The sequence below is a fragment of the Pristis pectinata genome, chromosome 12 (genome assembly GCF_009764475.1).
Source record: "Pristis pectinata isolate sPriPec2 chromosome 12, sPriPec2.1.pri, whole genome shotgun sequence".
NCBI classification, from domain to species: domain Eukaryota; kingdom Metazoa; phylum Chordata; class Chondrichthyes; order Rhinopristiformes; family Pristidae; genus Pristis; species Pristis pectinata.
Genome location: NC_067416.1, coordinates 34,432,464 through 34,459,155, shown reverse-complemented (window position 1 = coordinate 34,459,155; position 26,692 = coordinate 34,432,464). Strand labels below are relative to the sequence as shown.

General features: G+C 41.9%; 1 protein-coding gene across 1 annotated transcript in view; it reads right to left on the bottom strand.

The window, feature by feature from the left end:
* The window catches only part of asah2 (N-acylsphingosine amidohydrolase 2), a 90,283-nt gene that overhangs the window by 55,907 nt on the left and 7,684 nt on the right, over positions 1-26,692 (bottom strand). The window contains exons 3-7 of the mRNA XM_052027516.1: positions 25,319-25,407; positions 20,560-20,709; positions 15,602-15,778; positions 8,611-8,738; positions 2,338-2,415 (exon numbers count right to left, since the gene is read on the bottom strand). Of these exons, the coding sequence (XP_051883476.1) occupies positions 2,338-2,415; positions 8,611-8,738; positions 15,602-15,778; positions 20,560-20,709; positions 25,319-25,407 (622 nt within the window). The remainder of the gene's footprint in view (positions 1-2,337; positions 2,416-8,610; positions 8,739-15,601; positions 15,779-20,559; positions 20,710-25,318; positions 25,408-26,692) is intronic.

Here is a 26,692-nt window from a genome sequence, read left to right as displayed (position 1 = left end):
ACTAGTGATCACAATATGATTGAGTTCAGTTTCAAATTTGAGAAGGAGAAGCTGATAACTGGTGTATCGATATTTCAGTGGAACAAAGGAAATTACAGTGGTATGAGAGAGGAGTTGGCCCAAATTGATTGGAAGAGTAAGCTAGCTGGAGGGGCCGCAGAGCAGAAATGGAAAGAATTTCTACAAGAAATAAGGAAAACGCAGGATAGATATATTCCAAGAAAAAAGGTTTTGAATGGAAAAAAGGCACAAATGTGGATAACGAGAGAGGTGAAGGCTAAAATAAAAGCAAAAGGGAGGGCATACAAGGAAGCAAAAATTAGTGGGAAAACAGAAGACTGGGAAACTTTTAAAAACCCGCAGAAAGAAACTAAGAAGGTCGTTAGGAAAGAAAAGCTGAATTATGAAAGGAAGTTGGCGGACAACATTCATAAGGATACTAAGAGTTTTTTAAAATATATAAGGAGTAAAAGACAGACACGGGTTGATATAGGACCAATTGATAACCGTGCGGGAGAGATTATAATGGATGATAAAGAGATGGTAGAAGAACTAAATGAGTATTTTGCATTGGTCTTCACTGTGGAGGACATCAGCAATATACCAGTTAGTCAGGGGTCTCACAGAATGGAACCGAATTCAGTTAAGATTACTAGAGAGAAGGTGCTAGGAAAACTAAATGGGCTAAAGACTGATAAGTCTCCCGGACCAGATGAGGTGCATCCCCAGGTTCTAAAGGAGGTGGCTTTAGAGATAGCAGAGGCATTGGTGATAATTTTCCAGGAATCGATAGACTCTGGCATGGTTCTGGAGGACTGGAGGGTCGCAAATGTAGTTCCGCTGTATAAGAAAGGTGGGAGGCAGCATAAAGGAAATTACAGACCTATTAGTCTGACATCAGTGGTGGGAAAGTTATTGGAATCGATCCTCAAGGATGAGGTTATGGAATACCTAGAGGTGCAAGGCAAGATAGGTCCTAGCCAACATGGTTTCATGAAGGGAAGATCCTGCCTGACCACCCTATTGGAGTTTTTTTGAAGAAATCACAGGTAGGGTGGCTAAGGGAGAGGCAGTAGATGTTGTGTATTTAGACTTTCAAAAGGCCTTTGACAAGGTGCCACATAAGAGACTGATTAATAAGATGAGAGGTCATGGAATTACAGGTAGGACAACAGAATGGGTGGAGCATTGCCTGGTTGGCAGGAAGCAAAGGGTGGGAATAAAAGGATCTCGTTCTGGTTGGCTACCGGTTACTAGTGGTGTTCCGCAGGGGTCGGTGTTGGGGACGCTTCTTTTTACCTTGTACGTTAACGATTTGGATGATGGAGTAAATGGTTTTGTGGCTACGTTTGCGGATGACACCCAGATAGGTGGAGGAGTAGGGAGTATTGAGGAGACAGGAAGGTTGCAGAGAGGCCTAGATCGTTTAGGAGAATGGGCAAGGAAATGGCAAATGAGATTCAATGTTGAGAAGTGTGCAGTTGTACACCTTGGAAACAGAAATAAACGGGCAGATTATTATCTAGAAGGAGAGAAAATTCAAAGTAAGAAGTACAAAGGGACTTGGGGGTACTCGTGCAGGATACCTTAAAAGTTAACCACCAGGTCGGATCGGTGGTAAAAAAAAGCGAATGCTATGTTGGCATTCATTTCGAGAGGTATAGTGTATAAAAGTAAGAAAGTCTTGATGAGGCTGTACAGGGCACTAGTGAGGCCTCATTTGGAAATACTGTGCACAGTTTTGGGCCCCATATCTTAGGAAAGATGTGCTGACGTTGGAGAGGGTTCAGAGGAGATTTACGAGGATGATTCCCGGAATGAAAGGGCTTACTTATGATCAGCGTTTGTCGGCTCTTGGACTGTACTCACTGGAGTGCAGAAGAATGAGAGGGGACCTCAGAGACATTTATAATGTTGAAAGGACTGGACAGAGCAGATGTGGCTGGGCTGTTTCCCTTGGTGGGTGAGTCCAGGACCAGAGGGCACTATCTTAGAATTAGAGGGTACAGGTTTAATACAGAGATGAGGAGAAATTTCTTTAGCCAGAAGCTGGTGAATTTGTGGAATTCCTTGCCATGTACAGCAGTGGAGGCCAGATCATTGGAGGCGTTTAAGGAAGAGATAGATAGATAGATAGATATCTAAATAGTCGGGGTATCAAGGGACATGGGAATAAGGCCGGAAATTGGGGTTAGAATAGTGTTTTTTTTTGCGCCCCCCCCCCCCAATTTCTCATTTCTTTATTCCCTTTTCCTTGGAGCAGACTCGATGGGCCGAATGGCCTACTTCTGCTCCCTTGTCTTGTGATCTTGTGAATAAAGTGCAAGGGTCCTGTACCTGAGAACTCCAATGCCTTGCCCATCCAGATCCACCATTTTGAGAAGGACTAATTCTTTGTCTGTATTTGATTTGTACCTGTAAAAACAACAGTATTTAAATATCCAATAACAATATTTGAATTAGCAATCATGCAACTCAAAATTTAAAATATCACTTTATTCTGAGTCCTTCTACAGAAAAAAACTTAAAAGGTTTTTGCCCCCCACCTTATACCCTGCAAATCATTGGCAGTTAATTCTTGAGACCATTGAATCCTGAACGAGCTGGGAAGCAGCTGTGGCAAAAGCTTACTGCCATTTCAATTGAGTCAAACTACTCATAAGCAGTGCAGTTTACATTTGCGCGGCACCTCTGAAAATTAAAGCTACTGTCAAGAATGTCAGGAAAGCCTAAAAGAATCTGAGAGAGGCGCAACAAACTGAAGTGAGCTTGGAAAGCACTGGCAGAAAAATTTACTCCTTGTGAATAAAAGGAACAGTGCAAGCTGTGATGCCAGGTCATAAGGTTCCCCAGGCAGCATGGAGTGAGTACATGAAGGCAGTGATGAAGATCCTGGAACAACTTGCTAGAACACTTTGTACTACAGGTGCCACAATTTTCAGTGAACAGATTCGGGACTCACATTAGATAAGGGAAGACATTGTGCAGCAGAATGATGAAATACACCAGTGCTCCAGTATACAGTTCAAGGGAAAGCACTTTATCATTTTGAAACAGCCAATTATTTGTCACCTTAAGTTAACATGCTAACCATTCTGTGCCAGTGGATTTCCACAAACAGCAATGAGAAAGAAAGGCACACACATATATCACTCCTTTCACAACCAAATACTTCCAAATGTAGTTGGTGTTGCAATGCAGAAAACACAGCAGCCAACTTATGCACAACAAGTCCCCATAAGCATGAGGGCACAACGGTTGTGCTGCACTCGAATTAACAGACAAGTGATCCGGAGACCAGAGTTCAAATGTCATCATGGCAGCTGTGGAATTTAAATTTGGGGAATAATCTGGAATTTAGGGGGGGAAAAAAACACCATTAGTCTTGGTAATGATAACCATGAACAAAAAAGATCCACCAGATTGTCATCTGATTCAGAAAGGTCCTTCAGAGGAGGATACTGGTCTACAAGTTACTCTGGATCTAGCCACATGGCTGGCTTTTAAATAGCCTCTGGAGTGGCCACCAAGTGGTACCATTACAGCAACAGTTAAATAGGGAAGCAATATAACTAGGCAGAGCACCTAGCATCAACCTAGGCACCAGACATGGCAAAGTCACTGCTCTCCTAGCCGACTTTACAAAGTCGTCCTATCAAACAAATGGTGATTAGTGTTGAAATGGGGAGAGCCACCCCGCAGACTAGCCAAAGCAACAACCTGACATAATCATACTCATAGAATTAAGCTTCACAGACACCGTGCCAGACTCCTCTAGCACAATCCCTAGACACAAGCTGGCCCATCGACAGAGCACAGCAATTCCAGATGGCAGCACAGTGGTAGACAGTTGGCAGTGAGTGTGGGGAGCGATATACAGGTGGGAAGGAACGCTACTAGAAATTCTCAACATTGACTCCAGATCCCATTTAATCTCATGGTTTCAGGTCAAAGATGGCAAGGAAACCTCCTGATGATTACTTCCAACCCCTCCACCCCCACCACTCCCTCCAATGATGAATCAGTGTTCCTTCATGTTGAATAACACTTGGAAGAGACTCTGAAAGTGGCAAAGAAAGAATGCACTGAGTAGGGGACTTTAATGCCATCACCAAGGGTGGCTTGGTAGCATGACTACAAGCCATGCTGGCCAAGTGCTGAAGGGTTTACAGCTGGTCGTGAATGAAGCAACATGAAGGATTAATCCACTTGACCTTCTCATCACCAATCTCCTTATCACAAGTTTCAGTTTACTGTTACAGGCATATACACCCAGGGTATAAAAGTTAGCTTTTTGCAGCAGCAGAGTACACAGTACATTACAAACACAGGTTAACATCAACTTAAATTAATATAAATTATATACAACTTACACGACAAAAATAAACTAAAACAAACATTGCGACAGATGCATCTGTCCATGATAACATTATTAGAAGACTACAGAATCAAACATCCCAGTTGTAATACAGGAGATCTGTGCTCCAGACTAGCAATTGTCAAGCTATTCCAATGCAGTTACAGGTCTGGCATCTATCCAACAATATAGAAAATTACCCAGGTATGTCCCATTCATAAATAAGCAGGGCAAATCCAATTCAGACCAGTGCCCCTCAATCAGTCTACTCTTAATCATCATGAAAGTGATAGAAACTATCACCCACAGTGCTATCAAGCAGCACAAACTCACTGATATCCAGTTTAGATTTCTTCAGAACCACTGGACTGCACACCTCATCACAGCCTTGTCTAAACATGGACCAAAGAGCTGAATTCTAGAGAGTGACAGCCTTTAATGTCAAGGCAGCACTTGTCTGAATGCGGCATCAAGACACCCTGATAAGGCTGAAGTCAGTGGCCCCAGAACATCACTGAAGGAGTTCCACAGGGCGGAGTCCTAGGTCCAATCACCTTCAGTTGCTTCACTTTCCTTCCATTGTAAGGTCATCAACGGGGATGTTTGGTGATGATTGCACAATGTTCAATTCCATTTGCAAATCCTCAGCAAAACCTCAACAACATTCAGACATAGGCTGATTAACAGCATGTAACATTTGCGCCACAAAAGTGCTGGGCAACACCATCTCCAGCAAGAGAAAATCTAACCACTTCCCCTTGACGTACACTGGCATCGCCAAGTCTGCTCAATCAATATCCTGAGGTCAACATTGACCAGAAGCTGAAGTGGGACCAGCCAGAACAGGTCAGAGTCCTACACTGAATGATTCACCACCTGACACCCCAAGGCCTTTCCTCAGTCTGCAGGCTGAAATCAGGTGTGTGATAGAACACCCTCCACTTGCCTGAATGAGTGCAGTACAAACAACTCTCCAATAGCTCTAACCCATCCAGGTCAAAGCAGCCCACTTGTTTGGCATCCCATTAAACCACCTAAATGTTCATTCCCTCCACCACTAGTGCACAGTGGCTGCAGTGTGTACCTTCTACAAGATAGACTGGACTTACACCTTCAACCCTAACAGCACCTTCCAAACCCATATCCTCTGCTACCAAGGAGGTTAAGGGCAGCAGTTGCATGGGAACACCACCACCTTGCAGATTTCCCCTCCAAGTTACACACCATCCTGACTTGAAAGTATATCGCTGGTCCTTCATTGCCTCTGTACTCTGTAACTCTTTACCCAGCAGCACTGTGGGAGTATCTTCAACAGAAGGACTGCAATTAGGAGTCATAGGGAGATACAGCACAGAAACAGGCCCTTTGGCCCCGAGTCCACAACAAACATTGTGCTCACTGTGAAGCCTCACCACCACCTTCTCAAGGGCAGTTAGAGATAGGAAAAAACCGCTGGTTTTGCTGGAGATGCATAGATCTTGAAATTGAATATAAAAAAAATATTTATGTATAAACATGGCTCTCTCACTGGTTAGGCCAACATTCACTGTGCACCCCTAATTATACTTAAGGCAGTAAGTCACCTTGTGGAGAAGGCTATCCCACAATGCTATTAGGCAGGGTGCTTCAAGGGTCTCTCCTAGCAATGAAGGAACAGTAATGCATGTTCAAGTCAGAATGCTGTGTGATCGTGACAGGAACTTGGACGTAGATGTCTTCCAAGGCATTCCCAATGTTTTTAATGTGATAGAGTCCGTGGATTTTGGAGGAGCTGTCAAAGGAGCTTTTGTAAGTTATTAAATAGTACACATTGCAACCACAGAACGCCAATGAGAAGGCAGTGACTATTAAGGTGTAGATGGTATATTACATAGTCTTGAATGGTGTCAAACTCTGAGTTGTTGCAGCCAAACTCATCAGTCAAGTGGAGAGTGTTCCATGAGCCCCCAGGTTTCTGCCTTCTTGATAGTGGATAGGCTTTGAGGATGCAATGAACTCCTCTCCACAGGATACCCAACCTTTGATCTAGTCTTGCAATAAATTTATGCGGCTAATCCAGTTAGCGTTCTAGTCAATGGTGATCCCCTCCATGACATTTATGGGTTGGGGGGGGGGGGGGGTAGGTGAGACAGTGATGGTAATGTAATTGAATTTCAAGGATAGTTGGCCAGACTCTTGCTGGAGATTGCCAGATAAAGTAGTTGAGGCGGGTACAATAATGACATTTAAAAGACATTTGGATAAGTATATGGATAGAAAGGTTTTAGAGGGATATGGGCCAAACATGAACAAATAGGACCAGCTTAGGTGGGCACCTTGGTCTGCATGGATGAGTTGGGCCAAAGGGCCTGTTTCCATTCTGTATTACTCTATTAATCTATGGTCATTGCCTGGCACTTTTGTTGCATGCACGTATCAACCCAAGTCTGAACATTAACCAGGTCTTGCTGCATATGGTCGTAAACTGCTTCATTTTCTATGAAGGAATGAAAGGTATTGAACAATTCTAAATCTTCAGTAAATATTCCCACTTCAGATGTGATGGTAAATGGAAGTTTGCTGATGTGACAGCTGAGCCTAGTACTCTACTCTGAGGACTTGTACAGCAACAAATTTGGGCTGAGATGATTGGCTCCAACAACCACAAACAGCTTTCTTTGTGCAGCGTGTGATTCCAATGGTGGAGAGTTGTCTCTGACTCCCATTGATTTCTGTTTTATGAGGACTCTTTCTCGTCACACTTAGTCAACTGCTGCTTTGATATCAACAGCAGTCACTTTCACTTTTGAAATTCAATCCATATTATTCTGCATGTTCAGGCCAAGCTAGGCAGTTTATTGAAGAACTGCTGCTTGATAGCATGGTTGATGACCCTATTACTGATGATTCAGAGTAGACTGACGACATATCAATAGCCATTTTGGAATTGTCTTTTAGTGGACAGAATGTACCTGGGGAATTTTCCATTGATGTCAGTGTCATTGCACCGGAACAGCTTGTCTTGAGACATGGCTGGTTCTGGAGCAAGTTTACATTTACACTGGTAAAGCCAATATACCATCAAGTATTGTAAACCGTACCTGTTTCAGTGATATTGGTTGAGGTAATATTGAGAAAAACTTTCCTGGCCCCCATGAAGTAGTGCGAAGGAATGCAAAGAGGGCAGATGAGCTACTGGTTTAACATGTGTTCTGAAAAACAAACCCTCTAACAATGTAGCACTCCCAATCTACTTCAGTGTCAGACGAAATTATATGTTGAAATCTGTGCAATACAACTTGAGCCCACAATTTCCTGACTCAGAGACAAGAGTGCAAACAACTGGGTCAAGCCTGCTGCTTAAGGGCCCCTGAGTCAGGCCAACTTACAAGGTTGTTCAGTGTAACAATGTGACTGTTATGTGGTTTTTACTCCTGCTGTTGCTCAGAGTATAGGTTCGATTGCGTCCATCTGCAGCCTGGTTGCTAAAAAATATCAATCAACATTGATTTGGTTCTCCAGCAAAAAGTAAAGGAACATGTACATCCTTATGTAATCAATGGCAGAACTGTCAAATACTAGAGGTGTCAAATTTAAAGTGAGGGGGAACTTCTAAAGATGTGCATGGGAAAGTTTTTTTTACACACAGAGAGTTAGGTGCCTGGAATGCACTGCGAAGAGTAGTGGTGGAAGCAGATATAATAGTGACGTTTAAGAGGCTTTTAGATAGGCACATGAATATTGCAGGGAATAGAGGGATACGGATCACGTGCAGGCAGAAGGGATTAGTTTAATATGACGTGTTCAGCACAGGCAACTTGCGTTGAAGGGCCTGTTATTGTGCTGTACTGTTCTATGTTCTATTTAATATTTTGCAAAGCAATTGTGATAATTAAATAGTTAGGAAATCTTGCATATACTTAATTAACTTTTGAGTATTGGTAAAAGTTGTTTATATTGTTGTGCAAAATATGTATCAACTCACTAGATGGAGCCAACATTACACTGAACATTCTAAGTGACATATGTAATCTCAGAACAATTCCTGAAAACAGAAAAGAAATTAGTTCCATATATTATGAAACAGCTTAAGGGTTTGTGGAGCTTGAATTTCACTCACGTAAAGACATCATTAAAACATTTCCTATATTAAATCGAAGTACACTTAAACTTAGGAACATTATCCTAATGGATGCATGCATAACCCATAGTTATTCTGATTCCTTATCAATGGTACCAGAGGCTGGTATTCACTTGCTTCTCTCACTTGGTACCTGGCTCGTTCTTCTTTTGGGTTTTGTAAGTAAGAATATGGGCTCCTGTTTATGTTGCTGCCTTCTACTTCACCCTTGTTCACAAATATTTTTCCTTGTTTCATATTCTTGTGTGCGATATCAATGCTCTATTAAGAAAAGAAAAGCCAGACATAAAGCACATCAACATAAAGAAAATCAAAAATGCCCTCATTACATGTTTTAGTGAATAATAGATTTGGAGAAGAGGCTCAGAGTGCCCAGGAAAGAAGGTTGCATCTTTGATCCTCGTATTGAGAGAAAATACATATGGTGTGCCCTCAGAGTTAATCAGTTAATTCATTTTGAGAAGAGATACAAAGAAAGAAGTCAATTCTTACTTCAGAAAATAGTGCACTTTAAAAATAAGTTCCTTGTATGTAATTTCATTAGAATTAATTTAAAAACTTTTTATGATGGCAATTTTATTCAGTTTTACCTCATTTGGAATGAGTATAAGAATTAGTAGGAAGAAAGGCTTTTCCATTTACAAGCTTTTTCCATTTACCATAAAACTAAATGAGAGTAATATATTTTTCCATTATCTAAGAAGAATATTTTCTCTGATCTACTCTCATCATTTTTCTGAGCGATAATAGCAAAGGATGATTAAGGAAAGATTCCATTGAAGATATACTAGGCTGCATTCTTTTTATGGGTATCTGATATTAGAAATGCTATTGTCTTAAGTATAATAGCTGGAAACATGATCCCTGGTCATTAGTGCTAAATGCAAAATATCGTACCATCAGCACATTATAGACTGCCTTGGAGATTTATTCCACAAAAGTCAATGACATAAATTTCAGAGGTAGAGTAGAACACTCAGCTGCAACTATATAGCATGCTTAAGATTAATGATAGGGGGCTTAATTTCTAGGGGAATGATTTAAAAAGTTGTTACAGTCACAAATTGCACAGCAATCTAAGAGGAGATTTGACTGAGATAAGAAAAAGTGCAGCCACATTCTGCAGACTGCTCTCACAGGATTAAAAAGCAGATACATCTACAGAAACTGTCCTAGATAAGAGTTGACATAATAACTGCAGAATACAATGATTCTGAATTGCCAAACATTCAGCAATGTCAGGCCACTCAATTCAAATGCAAGCATCTCCCAACCTCTCTCACTCCTTTCCTCTCACCAGCACAGTCCCCCTCCCCCCAACTCTAAACCCAACTTCTAGCCCCAACTCTAAACCCTGCCGAGTCTTCACCATCCCGAGGCTGAGCGGTCTGTTCTCAGCAAAGGCCTCATCTTCTTACCTCTACGCCCCCACCTCAACGAAAAAAGTTCCAAGTCGGAGCTTCCCACCACAGCCTGGTCCTCCAGCTCCCCCCTCTCGCGCCCACTTGGAGTCGGAGTTTACTGCCGCCATGCGGTCCTCTGGCCCCCTGCTCCCCCACCCAGACACCCCCGCCCTACACCACTATCTGATCCTCCTACCCCCTCCCTCCCCGGGGCCTCCCTCTCTCCAGGCTTTGCCCACTGTTGCCTCTGCTCTGTTTCTTCCCCCATCTACTTCTAACATCGCATCTTGCACCTCCAGCAGCCCCCCTTATCCCCACCCCCCACCCTGACCTCTCCTCCTGCTTCCCCTCTTGTTCCCTCCCCGACATCCACCTTCAATTCTACATCGCACTCTTCACCCCATACCACTCCCAACCCCTCTCACCAGCCCAGCCCCCTCCCCCCCCCCAACCCTTCCTCTTCTAGCCCGAACTCTAACCCCTGCCGAGTCTTCACCATCCCCCCTGACCTCTCCCTCTGAGGCTGAGCGGTCGGTTCTCAGCAAATGGCTCACCTTCGTACCTCTACGCCCCCACCTCAACGATAAAAAGCAGGGACTGCTCTCTCTATGACTCCCTAGTCCACCCATCCCGCTCCCACCCCAGGAACTTTCCACTGCCCCTGTCATAGATGCAACACCTGCCCCTACACCACTTCTATCCAGGGACCCAAACAGTCTTTTCAGGTGAGACAGATTTATCTGCACCTCCCTTAATATCATCTACTGCATTCGGTGCTCCAAGTGTGGCCTCCTCTACATTGGAGACACCAAACGCAGACTGGGTGACTGTTTTCGCAGAACACCTGCACTCTGTCTGTAACCTCGATCTGCATCTCCCCGTTGCCAGTCACTTCAACTCCTGCCGCCCACTCCGCCCCCCCCCCCCCCCACACTATCACTGATATGTCAGTCCTCGGCCTCCTCCACTGTGAGGAGAATTCCAAGCACAAATTGGAGGAACAGCATCTCATTTTCCGTCTTGGAACCTTGCAGCCTAATGGCATGAACATCGAATTCTCCCACTTTAAGTAATCCCCACACCTCTTCTCCCCCAACCCCCCCTCCCAATCCATGCCTCTTCTTTTCTTCCCTTTCCTAGCCTCTCTCTCTTTCTTCTACTCCCCTGTTTTGTTCTCTCCTTACCTTTGACCCATCCCCCAGTGGATCTGCTCTCCCCTCCTCCCCCACACCTGCCTATCACATCTCTTACCTGCATCTACCTATCACCACCTTGTGCCCACCCTGCATCCCCTCTTTTTGTCCACCTATCACTGCTCTGCTTTTCCCTCCTATATATTGGGCTTCCCCTTTTCCTACCTTCAGTCCTGAACCGAAACATTGACTGCCTGCTTTTCTCCTTGGATGCTGTCTGGCCTGCTGAGTTCTTGCAGCATCATAGTGTTTTTCATTCAAATATAAGCATTTTCTGTTTGGAAAAGCAGTTTCCCAAACAAAAAGTTTGGAAAGGCAGTTTCCCATGTTTGAGGTGCATATATTTAAATTCATTATGTTTTATCCTGTTTTTGAAAACTGTTGCCCACCCCATGTTTAAGAATGGGATATTCTGTTGGAAGAGGTAAAAACCCAATGGGATTTAAATGGCTAGTGGGAGCAGCTCACAATCACCTTGAAATAGATAACAAAGAGAAAGACAGGGATAAAGAAAGTTAGAAAGAAAGAATGCAGGGGTAAATTGATTTATATAATGCCTTTTCATGGCTTCACAATATCCAAAAGTTCCTCTCAGCCAATGAAATAATCTTGGAGTCCAGGCACTGTTGTGATATAAAAAGAATTCTGCAGGCGACTTGCAGATAGCAAAGTCCCACAGGTATTATCATAATTGCAAATAATCTATTCTAGTGGTGTTGATTGAGGGAAAACATTGGACACCAGGATCTTGTGTGTTCAACATTGAACCAGTGCTGTGGAATGGGACCTGGGTTTAACATCTCGTTTGAAAGATGGCACCTCCAGCAATATAATCTGCCTGCCATACTGAAATGTCAGCAGAGATTTTGCTGCTCAACTCTCTCCAAATAGAACTTGAGGCCATAACTTTGAGTGTGTTACAGTGGAGACCTAGAGACCCAGTGTCCAGGCCATAATAGAATATATAGAACTGATAGTGTAAACTTTCTGGTGAGGATGATTAAAATTGTAAGTTCAGGTGTATTCAATATATAGGATTATTACTACTGTCCTGTCATGTCATGAAGATTAATTCTGTTAGTTGCCATGGAAGTATTTTGTACATCACCAGTTACCTGAAAATTCAGCAGTGACATTGATATTTCTTTTGTAAGTTTGTTTTTTTTGAGGAGTTTTTAAACATGTACTTTTCCCAACAATTCTGGGCTCCAGAATTGTTCATTTTCTGCCAAAAAGCTGGAAGTAACAATTCTGTCCAGCCAGGGTGTTAAGAAGAGAATGTTTACTCCTGCTCCTCTTCCCCCTCCTAATCAAACAAATGGCATGTGGCATATCATTAAAGTGTCAAACATGAACTAAAATTCTTTCCCTATTCACTACTCTTTCTGTTCTACCACACTACACTCCCTGTAATGTTGACTAAAAGCATAGAAAGGTTTTAGGACATTACTGGAAAGATGCCATTAAATGTTAAAGAGGCTAAAGAACATTATCTCACTTAGATTTATAGCAATGTTACAGTATGTTACACAGCCCTTCAACTTCTTAAGCCACTTTTGTTCTAATTGTTTTATTTTTGACATGATTAATTCTTCAATCCATATTTGTATTTTATCAGCTGTAACTAGTGAAGTGTACGTTTTGTTCGTTGTCCTTCGCATTAATCATAAGCATCAAGTTCTCACTGAACAAATTGCACCTTTGTGCTCTTGAGCAATATGTTTGTAAAACTTAGATCTATTTGTTTACAAATCAGTAACTTCTATTTCTAAATAAAGTTGAGAAGTGATAGTCAGAGGCTTCTCAAAACCATTTCTAAAAGGTTCTCAGTCATGTTAGGTGTGGCCAGCCTTGAGTTTGGGTGTTCTCCAAATGACCACATGGATTCTCCCTGGATACTCTAGTTTCCTTCCACATCCCATGGACATTCTAGCTGGGAGGTCAGTAAAGAGACTGGTGGGAATGTTTTGAGAGCTGGCATGGACCCAAAGAGGTAAATGGCCTCCTTTTATGTTATGAAAAAATAAACTTAATGAAAACCAACTTTTTTTTTGCATATTTCTAATTGAGTCAGCAGTTAGTGAATTGCCAATTCCCCAATCTTCATAAATAATGAAAGATCACAATAAAATCAATAAACCATAGAATAATACACATTTCTTACATATTCAACTTATCTTGAGAATAAGAAACTGGACAGGAGTAGGCCATTTGGCTTCTTGAGTCTGCTCCAGTCTCAAGAGAAGAAATTCCTTTGCAACTCGATCTTAAATAGGCAAAGCCTTTGACCGAGACTGTGCCCCAGTTCTTGAGACCATCTCAAGGGAAACATTCCTCATTTATCCTGTCAAGTCTCTCAGAATCCTTTGTTTCAATAAAATCACATCTAAATTCTAATGCATATAGGTCTAAACTCTAATGAGTATAGGAGGCAGGTAGAAAGAAAACATAGCTTTATAGATGTCAAGGGATTACTGGAGAAAATTCGGAGTTAAACTGCCAAACATGAAACAGGGATTATTAAAAGTAAATACTCCGTCTTCAATGCAACACACAAAAAGTGCTAGAGGAACTCAGCAGGTCTGGCAGCATCCATGGAGGGAAACGAACAGTCAACTTTCTGGACGGAGACCCTTCATCAGGACTCTCTTTCCAGTCTTGATGAAAAGAGTCCTGATGAAGGGTCTTGACCCAAAATGTCAAATGTTCATTTCCCTCCATGGCTGCTGCCTGACCTGCTGAATTCCTCCAGCATTTTTTTCGTGTGTTGCTCTAGATTTCCAGCATCGCAGTCTTTCATGTGTCTCTATCTTCAATAGCAATCTTCAGATTAGGCCACTAAAGACATTCTTAATTTCTATTTTAATATTTGCAACTATACTAATTTATAATGTTATATTGAACATTAATCAGCCTATATTATTAGCCTAAAGGACATGCAGAGAGTTGGGCTAGGTCTTGGTCATATTGATCTCCTCTTAGCAAAGCATAACCATAAAAACTGTTTGGTTGCAGATATCTTTAGTTAAGTCAGATATTAATTGACAAAAAGCAACAAAGCTTCTTACTTGAAAGTTACTGAATGTTTTCCAAATATTGCAGAATAGTTGGGAAGTTATCAATGACCAATCAGCCAACGCTCCGAGGAGCTAGTCATAGAGCAATACTGCACAGAAGCAGGCCCTTCAGCCATCGTGTCCATGCTGACCATCCAGCACTCATCTAAAGTAATCCTATTTACCAGCACTTGGTCCATAGCCTTCTTTGCCTTGACAATTCAAGTGCTTGTCTAGATACTTCTTAAATGTTGTAAGGTTACCTGCCTCCACCACCCACTCAGATACGTTCGTGATTCCAGCTACCCTGTGGATTAAAAATTTCTTCCTCAGATCCTCTAACCCTCCTGCTCCTCATCACAAATTTATGCTCTCTATTTTTAGACACCTTCTTACCATCTACCCCTATCTATACCTTGCATAATTTTGTACACTTTAATCAGGTCTCTTCTCAGCTTCCTCCACTCCAAAAAAAAACCAAATTCAGTGTATCCAGTCTCTCCTAGTAACTGAAATGTTCTGTCCCAAGCAACACCCTGGTGACTCTCCACTACATTCTTCTCTTCTTTCACAGTTTATGAAGTTTTGAAAATGTCAGTTCAATGCTGACTCAGGTTATAAATTTCCAAAAAGGAGTTAGCTTTCATTAACTTTATTTTGTGACACAGAAGGAAGCCATTTGGCCCATCAAGTTATGAGTGTCCATTTGTAACTTTATAATCACGGAAGGAAAACAATAGTAAAGCACTCTCTCCAAATGTCAAGTGGCTTTAGGTTTAGTCTTACATTTGTCATTTGATCCTCTCCTTCCTCATTCCTCTGAGGCTCTGAATCATTGCCACCACACTTCAAACTTCAAGCTTAATGGCAGCTCTCTGGATCATAACCCAGAGGTTGATGAATCAAATCTTCACTGTGTCAGCTTTAAGCAACAGTGCAGCCTGTCTATTAACATCCACGTTTCTGTCTCATAAGGCTGTGAGCTCAAGCTCCATACTCAAGCACATAATCCAGGGAAGTGCTTCAGTTCATGAATGGGAATGTGCATCATAGTTGGAGAGACCCTCTTCTATGTGAAATGTTAACCTGCAGTCCAGTGCCCTTGCTCTGATGCATATATATAAAAAATCCATGGCAGTATTCAAAGAGCAATTTAGCCTTCAGATGCCCTGGGCAAAATGTTTCCCTCAGCCAACTTCCATCAGATATGAATTATCTGATGATTCATTCTTTTCCTGCACGAGGGACGCAGGAGTGGAAAGGTCCAATAGATGCCTCATCAGTGCATGTTTTCATTCTTTTTTTAAACCATGAATGCCACGGGAGAGTTGACCTCACATACTTCAGAGCCATATTTTACCAATTATAATAGCCACTTGCAAATCATTGTATCTACAAATATCACAATAAACATTCCAATTAAATTTATGCTCATTAACATGCATCAAGAGTGTGTTAGAAGACAGTCTAACCTTTATTATGCCATTAATGAGGGCTTTGATGGATGGTTTGATGTAGCCTTTGCTTGTGATGAGACAGAGAGTATACTGAAAATACCCTGCAGGCCCAGAATGGGTATGAGTACCACTCAAAACGACATTGTCTTGTCTGTAAAGATTCCCGTATTTGGTCTTCAGTCTTTTCAAAACCTAAAAGATTCGATGGCATTAGTCATACAGGACATAAATACCAATTGCTATATCTATTGGTGATCTTTTCTGAACCTTAGCAAAAGGCAAAATGTGAGGATAGACTGGTATTGGTTTATTATTGTCACTTGTACTGAGGTACAGTGAAAAACTTATCTTGCATACCGTTTGTACAGATCAATTCATTACACAGTGCACTGAGGTAGTACAAGGTAAAAACAATAATAGAATACAGAATAAAGTGTCACAGACTTAGTGACATAGAATTTAAATTTAAAAGTGTAGAACAATTATAGTAAAAGTACTGAGCAGATCTACAGAGAGCAGTTTGCAACGCGTCGCCACACTCCAGTGCCATCTTGCATTGTGGGACAAATTGATCACTTCTTTTATTAAGAGCTGTCTGTAACTTTACTGATATGGAACCATGTACCATTAAGGTCAAACAACAAGATCGTATTGAAAAGAGGAAAACTACTACAGATAGAATGAAAATAGAAAATAGTGTAAATACTCAGCAGTCAGACAGCATCTGTAGGAAGAGAAACAGAGTTAATGTTTCAGATTGATGCATTTTCATTGGAACTAGGAAATATTAGCCAACAAGTTTTCAGTTGTAGAGAAGGGGAGGGAACAAAAAATGTTGGGAACAAAAAATTGTCAGGATAGCTGTAGGAGTCTGTGGGCTTAAAATAGACTTTGGTCAGTAACCTGTCTCCTGAGAAGTCAGAGAAATGTGGAAAATGACAGCAAAGATAATGAAACTTCCGAGTTCTGTAGGAAACAGGAAAAGGACTGCTTTTGGACCAAAACATGCACAGTTCCATTTTTCCCCACAAAGACCAAAACATGCACAGTTCCATTTTTCCCCATTGTTACACAGTTAACTTGGCGGAAATGAATGGAGTTAAAGGAGAAATTGTTCAATGTGGGACGAGTTCAGCCAGACCGATAAAAATGTTAATTAGAACAAGTGACACTATTTTCTAAAAATAATTCAAATATATGTTGATGGAATATCTAATAAACTAACATAGATAATATGAAAGTAAACTAAGGTGAAGATGCAAATGCAGTCAAATGCCCAGAGCACAACACGAGTTTTGCACTTTAGTAATTATTCATTTGCATGTTGCGATTCGAATAATTTCAGTACGTCTGAGGCATGCCATGTGGAATCTTTACACATTGTAAGAAACAGAAAGAAAGCTAGCTTCTGTGCTCTTACAACATGAATATCTTTTTAATCTCACTCTAGCTTCACGTGGAGTGATCATCTCATTGTTTTGAGCTCTCCTGACTTTCTGTACTCAAGAATTGCAATTAGAGTCAAAGGCGAAGGAAATAAAAATATAAAATAAGAAAAAAAAGAAACTGTACATGCTGGAAATAAAAATAGAAAATGCTGGAGAGACTCAGCAGGTCAGGCAGCATCTGTGGAGAGAGAAACCAAGTTTTGGGTCTAAGATACTTTGTCAGAACTGGAGAAAAAGAGGAAATAACTTAGTTTTCAATGGCAGAGAGAAGGTGGATAGGGATGGGTAGAACAAAGGATATATCTGATAGGGTGGGGCAGTTGGCATTACATCACGCTTCTTTGCCTGTGTTATTTGTTGCTACTATGCCCGGCAAGCCAGCCTATACTAATGGAGGAGAGAAACTGAGCCAAAACCATGGATGGATGACTAGCAGAAATGTCCAGTTCTAATGCAGACGGAAAGGGCAAGTTACCTAAAGTTGGAGAATTAGCTATTGAATTGGAAGGATACAAGATGTCCAGATGGAAGATGAGGTGTTGTTCCTCAAGCATGACTAAGGGCCCATGGACCTGAAATATTAACTCTGTTTCTCTTTCCACATGTGCTGCCTGATACACTGAGCGTTTCCAGCATTTCTTGGTTTTATTCCAGAAACAAAATATTGTAAGAAATTCAACCCACTCTGCTTTCCAGTACAATATAATAATGTTACCAAATACTGACTGAAAGTTGATCCATGGTCTTGATTTGCACAATCACCAGGGAGTTGAAAATACCAACAGATCATCCCACTGCAGTTTTGGACAGTTCTAAAACTGATCTGGTGAGCATGAAGGCGACACTGAAGGAAGGAATGAACCCATGCCAGCTGTGGACTGCAATCTATTTCTGGCATTCATTTTCCTCCTGGCTCCACAGAAGTGAAACTAATGAAAAAGTCTGCTTACCTTTTTCAGAGGAACCTGCAATAATCCCTTAGAGCAGTGGTTTTCAAGCTTTTTCATGCTGCGGACCCCCAGAACATGTCCTTGTTAGATGGCGGACCCCCAAAGTCCACAAAATCAAACAATCGATAATTCATGCATACAACACTTAAATTACTGCACATAGGCCCTATTGAAATAGTGACTATTTCAATCACCGATGATTACCAGCAGTGTCTTTCAGTGTTCAGTTCAATGTGAAGGTTGCGCCTGTTTTGCACTGCAGAGTTTGTCCAAACGTGGTGGTATATGTGACAAACATACGCGTATGTCATCCTCAATATTCTGTCTTGATCTGTATTTGGTTTTCATGGCAGTGACTGCAGAAAATGCTATTTCGCACAAGTAAGTGGTTGCAAATGGTAACAGAACATTGACGGCTTTGCCGGACAGCAGTGGATACTCCTGGGAACATGCTATCCAGAACGACAACAGTGACATTCGGTTGAACTGCAAGCGCAAAGTCCTGTCAGATGACAGTTCAGCCAATTCTTCTTGTTCATGTCCAGTTAAATCAGTAAGCATGCATTCAAACGGATTTCGAATCCAATCAAACATGCTCGTGTCATTATTGCCGAAATACTCATGGAAATAATGTGACAGCTGTTGAATATGGTTCAAAACGGTGCTCGCAATGGCCTCTGTCTTAGTCTCGTTCACTGTCAGAAAGTCAGCCAGCAATGGAAACATATCATAGATGCCTTGCTTGCATCTTCCCTTCAGATACAGAGTTTTTTCTGGAAGGCATTGATTTTGTCATGAGTTTTCGGAACATTTGTGCCAGGTCCTTGCAAGGATAGATTTAAACTGTTCAAAATGTTGAAAATATCTGCAAGCTAAGCTAATCTGGCGACCCACGTCTCATTTGTCAAGAACTGTGCTAATAATCCATTATGCTCATTTAGAAAAACGAGCAGTTCATCTCGCAATTCATATACACGCTGCACAATGCGGCCTCGTGACAGCCATCTGACTTCCGTATGTAGCAACAAATGCTTATGCTCGGCTTCCATTTCATGGCATATGTTTTCAAACAAACGATGATTAAGCGGCCTGGCTTTGATAAAGTTAATGAAAACACATCCGCAATATTTTCATCCATATCCTTTGCAGGCAAAGCCTCATGGTGAATCATGCAGTGGGTTGCTACTACATGTGGAGCTACTTCTTTCACTCGTGCGACTAGACCCGACTTCCGTCCCATCATTGTGGCAGCAGCATCCGTGCATACTCCAATACACTGTGTCCCCACCAATGCTGATCGTACAAAAAAGTGTCAAGCACACGGCAAAGTACTTCACCGGTTGTACGCCCTGGGAGCACCTTGCAAAACAAAAAGTCTTCCAAAGCCTCTCCTTCCCAGCAATATCGAACATAAACCAACAACTGCGCAGCACTGGCAACATCAGTACTTTCTTCGAGCTGAATTGAAAATCTGACTTGCTGAAGACGTGCTATCAGCTGGCTCTGTACATCTTCCGCCATATCGCCAATTCTTCTGCTTACTGTGTTATCAGTGGAATGGCTTTCAGTTTTTGACTGGATTCTTTTCCCAGTACAACTTCGCACATCTACTGCTGCAGGCAGTATAAGCTCTTCTCCAATTGTGGGAGGCTTTCTGGAACATGCTATTCGTAATGCTACCAAATATGATGCACAAAGAGCCTTCTCATTTACAGTGGTGCAGGCTGTCATTTTGCCTTTCTGCTTGAGGTACAGCTCCTTTTGCTGCTCAAAATATTCATTCGGCTTACTGGCAATATCTGGATGCACTGTTGTTAAATGGCACTTCAATTTCGCTGGTTTCATTGCATCGTTGGACAATGTTTGCAAACACACAACAGAAGAGAGGTTAGTCCGCACTTGTCCCACTGCAATGAAGCCATATGAAATGTATTCTGGATCGTACTTGCATTGTTTTCTCTTTGGGTCACCGTTAACCCCTTCGTCATCAGAATCTTCTGGTTTCTGGTCAGATTTTCTCTTCAGAAATTTCTCCATACTCAGCAATACACACTGGACAGTTTAATTACTATTACTGATAAACAAAATTATCAAAACTAATCTAAAATTTACACACTTGCGCACTTTTCGTTTAACAGTGACGTCACTGTGGCGTAAATGCACGGTAAGTAAGCAATATTAAGGAACACCAACAACGTCACTCAGTCTTGCTAACACTACAGTGCACAACAGAATAGTAGTGAGTAGTGAACACTACTGACTACTCTGACTACACAAATTGAATATTAAGCAGCAGCTTACCAGAAGGGAACACCGTCTAAGTCTCTAAGATTGTCGCCTATAACAGATAGAATAGATATGGCCGATTTTCTGAATAGTGGAAAATTGGAGCAAGCAAGTAAGCTATGTCTTTGTAACAGGTCGCTTTTCCATTTTTTCCTTGGCTTGCTCGCGGACCCCCTGGCAACCCGCCGCGGACCCCCACAGGTTGAAGACCTCTGCCTTAAAGGACTGCTGAACAATGGGATAAGTAGAATAAATTTCATAGAGGATGGGTATGGGAGTGGGTGCCTACCTCTAGTCTGAGCTTTTGAGATACCATTGCAATGTCAGCACTGACAAACACTACTCTCTTTGAAGTGCTGGGGTCTGCTACAATAAAAGCTCGACTGAAGAGCCGGGTATGGAGTCCTGCAGCAGTCTGGTCTGGATTGGCATATCCCATCTACAAATAAGCAAAAATCAGTATTTACAGTATATGAAGAATAAGCCACTGTCTTCATCTCACATCCGTGTTACACTTTATTAGTACTTGATGGCTATTGGTTATTTCTACTCAGTGCAAAGAAATTGAACATTGCATATTTTCTCATTCCTAATAAAATGAATGACACACATTCTAATTATGTTTGATAACTATTTCTGCAGTTTTAGAGCACAATTGAAAAATGTGAGAAATAGGAAATGGATTAGATCACGTTGAACCCCCTGTACTACTTAGTAAGACTATGGTCGACGTTCTACCTCATCCACCTTCCCAACCTATCAATACATTCCTTAATTTAACTCGAAAATTAAATTTAATTCAAAAATAATAAAAGAATTTAATTAATTTAATTCAGAAATATATCAGTGTCAGCCTTGGAATGTACACAATTATTGAGTATCCATCAGCAAAGAAATCCAAAGGTTTAGAACTTCCAAGTGAAGAAATTGTCTGTCTCAGCCCTAAGTGCTCAACCCCTTGACCTGAGACATTGCCCCAGTTCTAGATTCCCCAGCCAAGGGAAAAAACCTACTCGGCAACCATGTTATCAATCCCTTTCAGAATGTTATGCCTCTGATTTTGCAGAGAAACACTGCCAGTTCTATATATAACTGTTGGAATTTCCTCATTGATTGATCTTGATACCAAGTGCTTACAACCCACTGCCAACCAATGCAGCCAAAGCTCGCTCTCTGGCAGCTGCAGAATTTCTGCATGAATGATTTGGATATTCTCATCATGGGACTGGTGTGACAAAGTCTAAAACACTTTTTTAAAAAATTAAATGTGTTCATTCGGGATATTTGCCGATTCACAGATATGTGTGTGTGTGTGTGTGGGGGGGGGGGGGGGTGAATGTCCTGTTATAAAAATAGCTTTTGAGCAAGTAGAATTTTTTTGCACTCTTAAAAAAAATAGACTCTCTAGATTAAAGCCAACAGAGATCCAGTTAGAAGCAACTGAAGTCTGGAAATGTGTGGAGCGAAAAGTAAGGGTTTAAACAGGAGACAGAGATTGAGCTTGATACCAAGTGCCCTAGTGTGAGATCTTAAACTAATATTTATGGTGTATAGGCTTACTTCAGAGAATCATGGAGTCATACAACACAGAAACAGGCCCTTTGGCCCATCAAATTCACACTAACCATCAAGCACCCATTTACACTAATCCTACAATAATTCCATTTTTAAAAATTATCCATACAATCCTATCAACTCTGCCTAGATTCTACCACTCACCAACACACTAGGGCAATATCTGTGGCCAATTAAGCTACCAACACGCATGTCTTCAAGATGCGTGAGGAAACTGAAGCACCCAGAGAAAATCCATACTAGGAGAGCTCCACACAGAGTACCAGAGGTCAGAACTGAATCCAGGTCACTACAGCTGAGGCAACTGCTCCACTAGCTGCATGGCTGTGGCACCCGAGAATAAGCAGAGCAAAACCAGCCTTAAGCAGCTAGCTCAGAAACCTTGTAAACGTCGAGACAGTGAAAAAGAGTCGTGCAGAAGTGAAGAAATGAAGGAAAAAAGTACTAGGAAGTCTTTTTGACTCATGTTCTTGTTTTTACACTTGTAAATGTAAAATATTAGGAATGAAAGCAGTCTTCTGAATAGAGGGATATCATGTTACAGCTTTGGTGTAAACTTGGGCAGGAGCCAGATTGGAATGAACTTCTGTCTTTATAGTTTCATGAGGGAGAGAGAATAGTGGGTGGAGCTATGGTTAATTCAGGGATCAATTTATGGATACTGAAAGGAGGTTTTTCAACAGATGCTGCTGCTCACACAGTCCACCCAGGTGAATTAACAAATAATAAAGGATCTATTATTCTGGGAGCATGTTATGGTTAATGTAGGAAGGGTTTCCAGAACACACCCAGGTTTATTACCTTCATTAAGCTTGTTACATGAGTGACTCAGAAAATAATGTTAGATTTGACTCTGGGTAACAAAGTATAAAGGGGCTGGAAATAAAAAAAAGACACTCGATAGATAGTGATCACCAGAGAGGTAAAGAGATGAAATTGTTCTCAAATTACTAAAATCCTTCTCAAATTCTATTGATTTCAGACATAAACAGCAATAAACAGAATTGTGCACTTAGTTACTGGAAAATATTGAAGACATTTTTCTTACATTGTGATCCACTCATCAATAATGTGTGACCTCCCAGTTATAACTTCACCCAGGTGGAAGTGGCTTGTGACAGGCGAAAATATGAGCGTGCTGGGGCTATCAGAAATTTGACAAAGCACAACAGTTTCTCAAAGGGCTTTCTGACTACTTTCCAAAGTTATAATCACAATAGCTGAAAGATTTTCAGTGAGTTATTGACACTAAAGATTTATCATAAAAACAAACCTGGACCAGTAACTGCTGTTGACAGATGGGGAACCTGCGGGCAGGACTTCATCGGTTGTCAAGGCCATTTCAGAGGCAGGACCGGCTGCTCATATTCAGATAGGTCCAGGGCAAAGGTGGGAGCTGGCCACCTGCTGGGAGACTGAGCTCAGGAGAACACTGGAAGAAACTAGTGTGGCTCAGTCAGCTTTCTTCCCATTGGAAGATTTGGTCCAATGTTGGGAGGCAGAGTAAATAGTGCAGACAAGAGCAGAAATTTCAAAGTGGGCACGGACAGATGAAGTGAGGAGACACCAATGTTAAAAAAAAAGGTTTGGTGTACTGATCCCTTTTGCAGGGACCGCTCTCTCTGCGACTCCCTAGTTCACTCCTCCACCCCCCCCTCAGGAACTTCCCACTGCCCCCATCATAGATGCAACACCTGCCCCTACACCACCTCCATCCAGAACCCAAACAGTCCTTTCAGGTGAAACAAATTTACCTGCATCTCCTTTAATATTGTCCACTGCATTTGGTATCATCCACTGCATTTGGTGCTCCAAGCGTGGCCTCCTCAACATTGGGCGAGACCAAATGCAGACCAGGTGACCTTTTTGCAGAACACCTGTGCTCCGTCCATAATCACAATCTGCATCTCCCCGTTGCCAGTACTTCTGTCACCCCCACCCTTCCCAGACCCAACAGGGAGAGAGTCTCCCTTGTCCTCATTTCATCCAACTAGCCTATGTATCCAACACATCATTCCCTGCCACTTCCACCATCTCCAACAGGACCCCACCACCAAGCATATCTTGCCCTCCCCACCCCTTTCTGCCTTTCACAGGGATCACTCTCTCCGCGACTCCCTAGTTCACTCCTCGCTCCCCCCACCCATCCCGCTACCACCCCAAGAACTTTCCACTACTCCCGCCATAGGTGCAACACCTGCCCTTACATCAGTTCTATCCAGGGACCCAGTCCTTTCAGGCGAGACAGATTCACCTGCACTTCCTTTAATATCACCTACTGCATTCAGTGCTCTATGTGGCCTCCTCTACATTGGTGAGGCCAAACGCAGACTAGGTAACCATTTTGCAGAACACCTGCGCTCTGTCTGTAACTGCGATCTGCATCTCCCCGTTACCAGTCACTTCAACTCCCCCTCCCACTCTATCACAGATATGTCAGTCCTCAGCCTCCTCCACTGCCAGAAGAATTCCAAGCGCAAACTGGAGGAATAGCACCTCACTTTCTGTCCTGGAACCTTGCAGCTTAATGGCATGAACATTGAACTCTCCTCACTTTAAGTAACCCCCCACACCCCCCCCCCCCATGCCTCTTCTTGACTTCCCTTTCCTAGCTTCTCTTCTTTCTATCCCCTTTTTTCCTCCTTACCTTTGACCCATCCCTGGTGGATCTGCTCTCCCCTCCTCCCCCACACCTGCTTGTCACCATCTCTTACCTGCATCTACCTAACACCACCTTGTGCCTACCCCACCTCCCCCTTTGTCCATCAATCACTGCTCTGCTTTTCCCTCCTATATATTGGGCTTCCCCTTTTCCTATCTTCAGTCCTGAAGAAGGGTCTTGACCCGAAATGTTGACCACCTGCTTTTCTCCACTGATGCTGAGTTCCTCCAGCATCATGTTTTTGTCTGACAGTGACTTTGGATTTAAAAATACATTTCTCTAGATTTGACAAACTACTCTTTGCAGGATCAAAGATGTGTGTATCCATGTATATTAATCAGTAAAAGCTAAAGATACAAGTCACAAATAACAAGGTTAGATTAATGTTGGGCTTCATTTGTTGGGCAAGAATGCACACTTCAGTTCTGTAGAACCTTCAGCAAATGCTGTTTGTAGTAGTGTAATCAGTTGCAGGCATAGTCCCTCAGGCCATGGAGCAGGTGCAGCTCAAATTCACCAGGATTATACCAGGGTTTAAAGGATTAAATTATTAAAACAGGTCTCATAAACTTTATGTCCTTTACTATTTGTAGTGCATAAGATAGAGGGCCAATCTAACTTTGACTTTTAAAATGGTAGAAGGACCCAATTAGGTTCATAAAGAGAAAACGCTACTTTGAGGAGGAATCCAGAACAAGGGTAGAACAGGTTGCAGGGTAGATGGATATGATGCAAGGCATTGGAAATCATAAAGGTACACTGGCACAGAGGAGCTAACACAACAAACAGCTCTGCAAACAAATGATCATACCAAAGGTAGGTTTGCTATTGGCCCGGTGCAATCAGCACGCCCAGCACCAATCTGGTAATACATTGAGGGCTCTTCAGCTGATTTTGAACCTGAAACACAAATCAAGTTTAGAAGGGACATCACATGCAGTGGACGTTAATTTTAGCTGTTAACCCTGAATTTCACATTGTCATGCTGATACCTTAATCTTTTGAAATGTATCATTATGGAGTTGTAAACATAAGTGACAGGATGAAAAAATATTAAGCAAATATGTGAGGATTTAAATACAACTATACAAAGAATCTGATTTGCATTCCTGGCCAAAAACTTCTGCACTCACTTCCACTCGCAATGAAGACGTACTGCCAATCCGCTCTCATGACTGGAGAACCAGCAGCTAGTATGGAAGAATCTGCCGCACAGACAAAGAGGAAGTGTCACAGGAGGCCTCACCCCATTAGAGTTTACAGGTCCAGAATGTTTCATCTGCAATCAGGGAGCTGCATCTCCCACTATTCAGCTTCAGAGCCTGAGTGCGGTGTATGTACATTGGTATAGGGCTCGCTAGCCGTTACTTTAAGATTGGTGAGGTCACTATTACCTAAGAAAGGGTGTCATATAATTAACTGAGCAACACTGTATGTGCCATGCTCAGAGTCAATTGCCACAATAAGGGCACAATTCCTTGATGCTCCAAGTCCAAGTGAGTTCACATTATATTCCAAAGTCCATAGTTAATAAATTCACTACACTAGCAACAAGAATGGATACCTACCATGAAGAGCTCAAGTAAAACAGGTGTGAGTGTGAGAGAGACTTAGAAGGGGGGGGAACTTCCTCAATACTGAACCAAGTAGCAGCATACATAAAAAAGGACTCAAAGCAGCAGCACGTTGGGTACATCTGACAACTTGATAAATATGATAGAATACAATAAGTGTTTAGCATTAAATTGGATATATTCAATAACACAGAGGTTACAGGCAAAATTGCAGAGGGACAAAATGCAGTCAACCATGAGCAAAAGAAAGCCATGACATTACAGGAAATGGGCTCAGACCGTCACACAAAGTTGGTTAACTTGATGGCATCATACAACACAGATGATATCTCTCGACAAAGCAGTTGAAAAATTAAAGTCATATTTGAATCCAGCACCATCTGAAATATCTCACAGCCACAAATTCAGTACATACAATCCAATGCCCAGAGGAGGTAACTAGTGATTACAATGTGACTTTGAGAGTCCGAGAGATACTGTAATTTCATAATGTTGTTGGATTGAGCATCGAGTGATAGATCAATACACATACTTGCCAATTAGCAAATGCAGTACAAACTTGTTAATACTCAGAATATTACACTTGAAAAACTACAGAAATAAAGGACTGC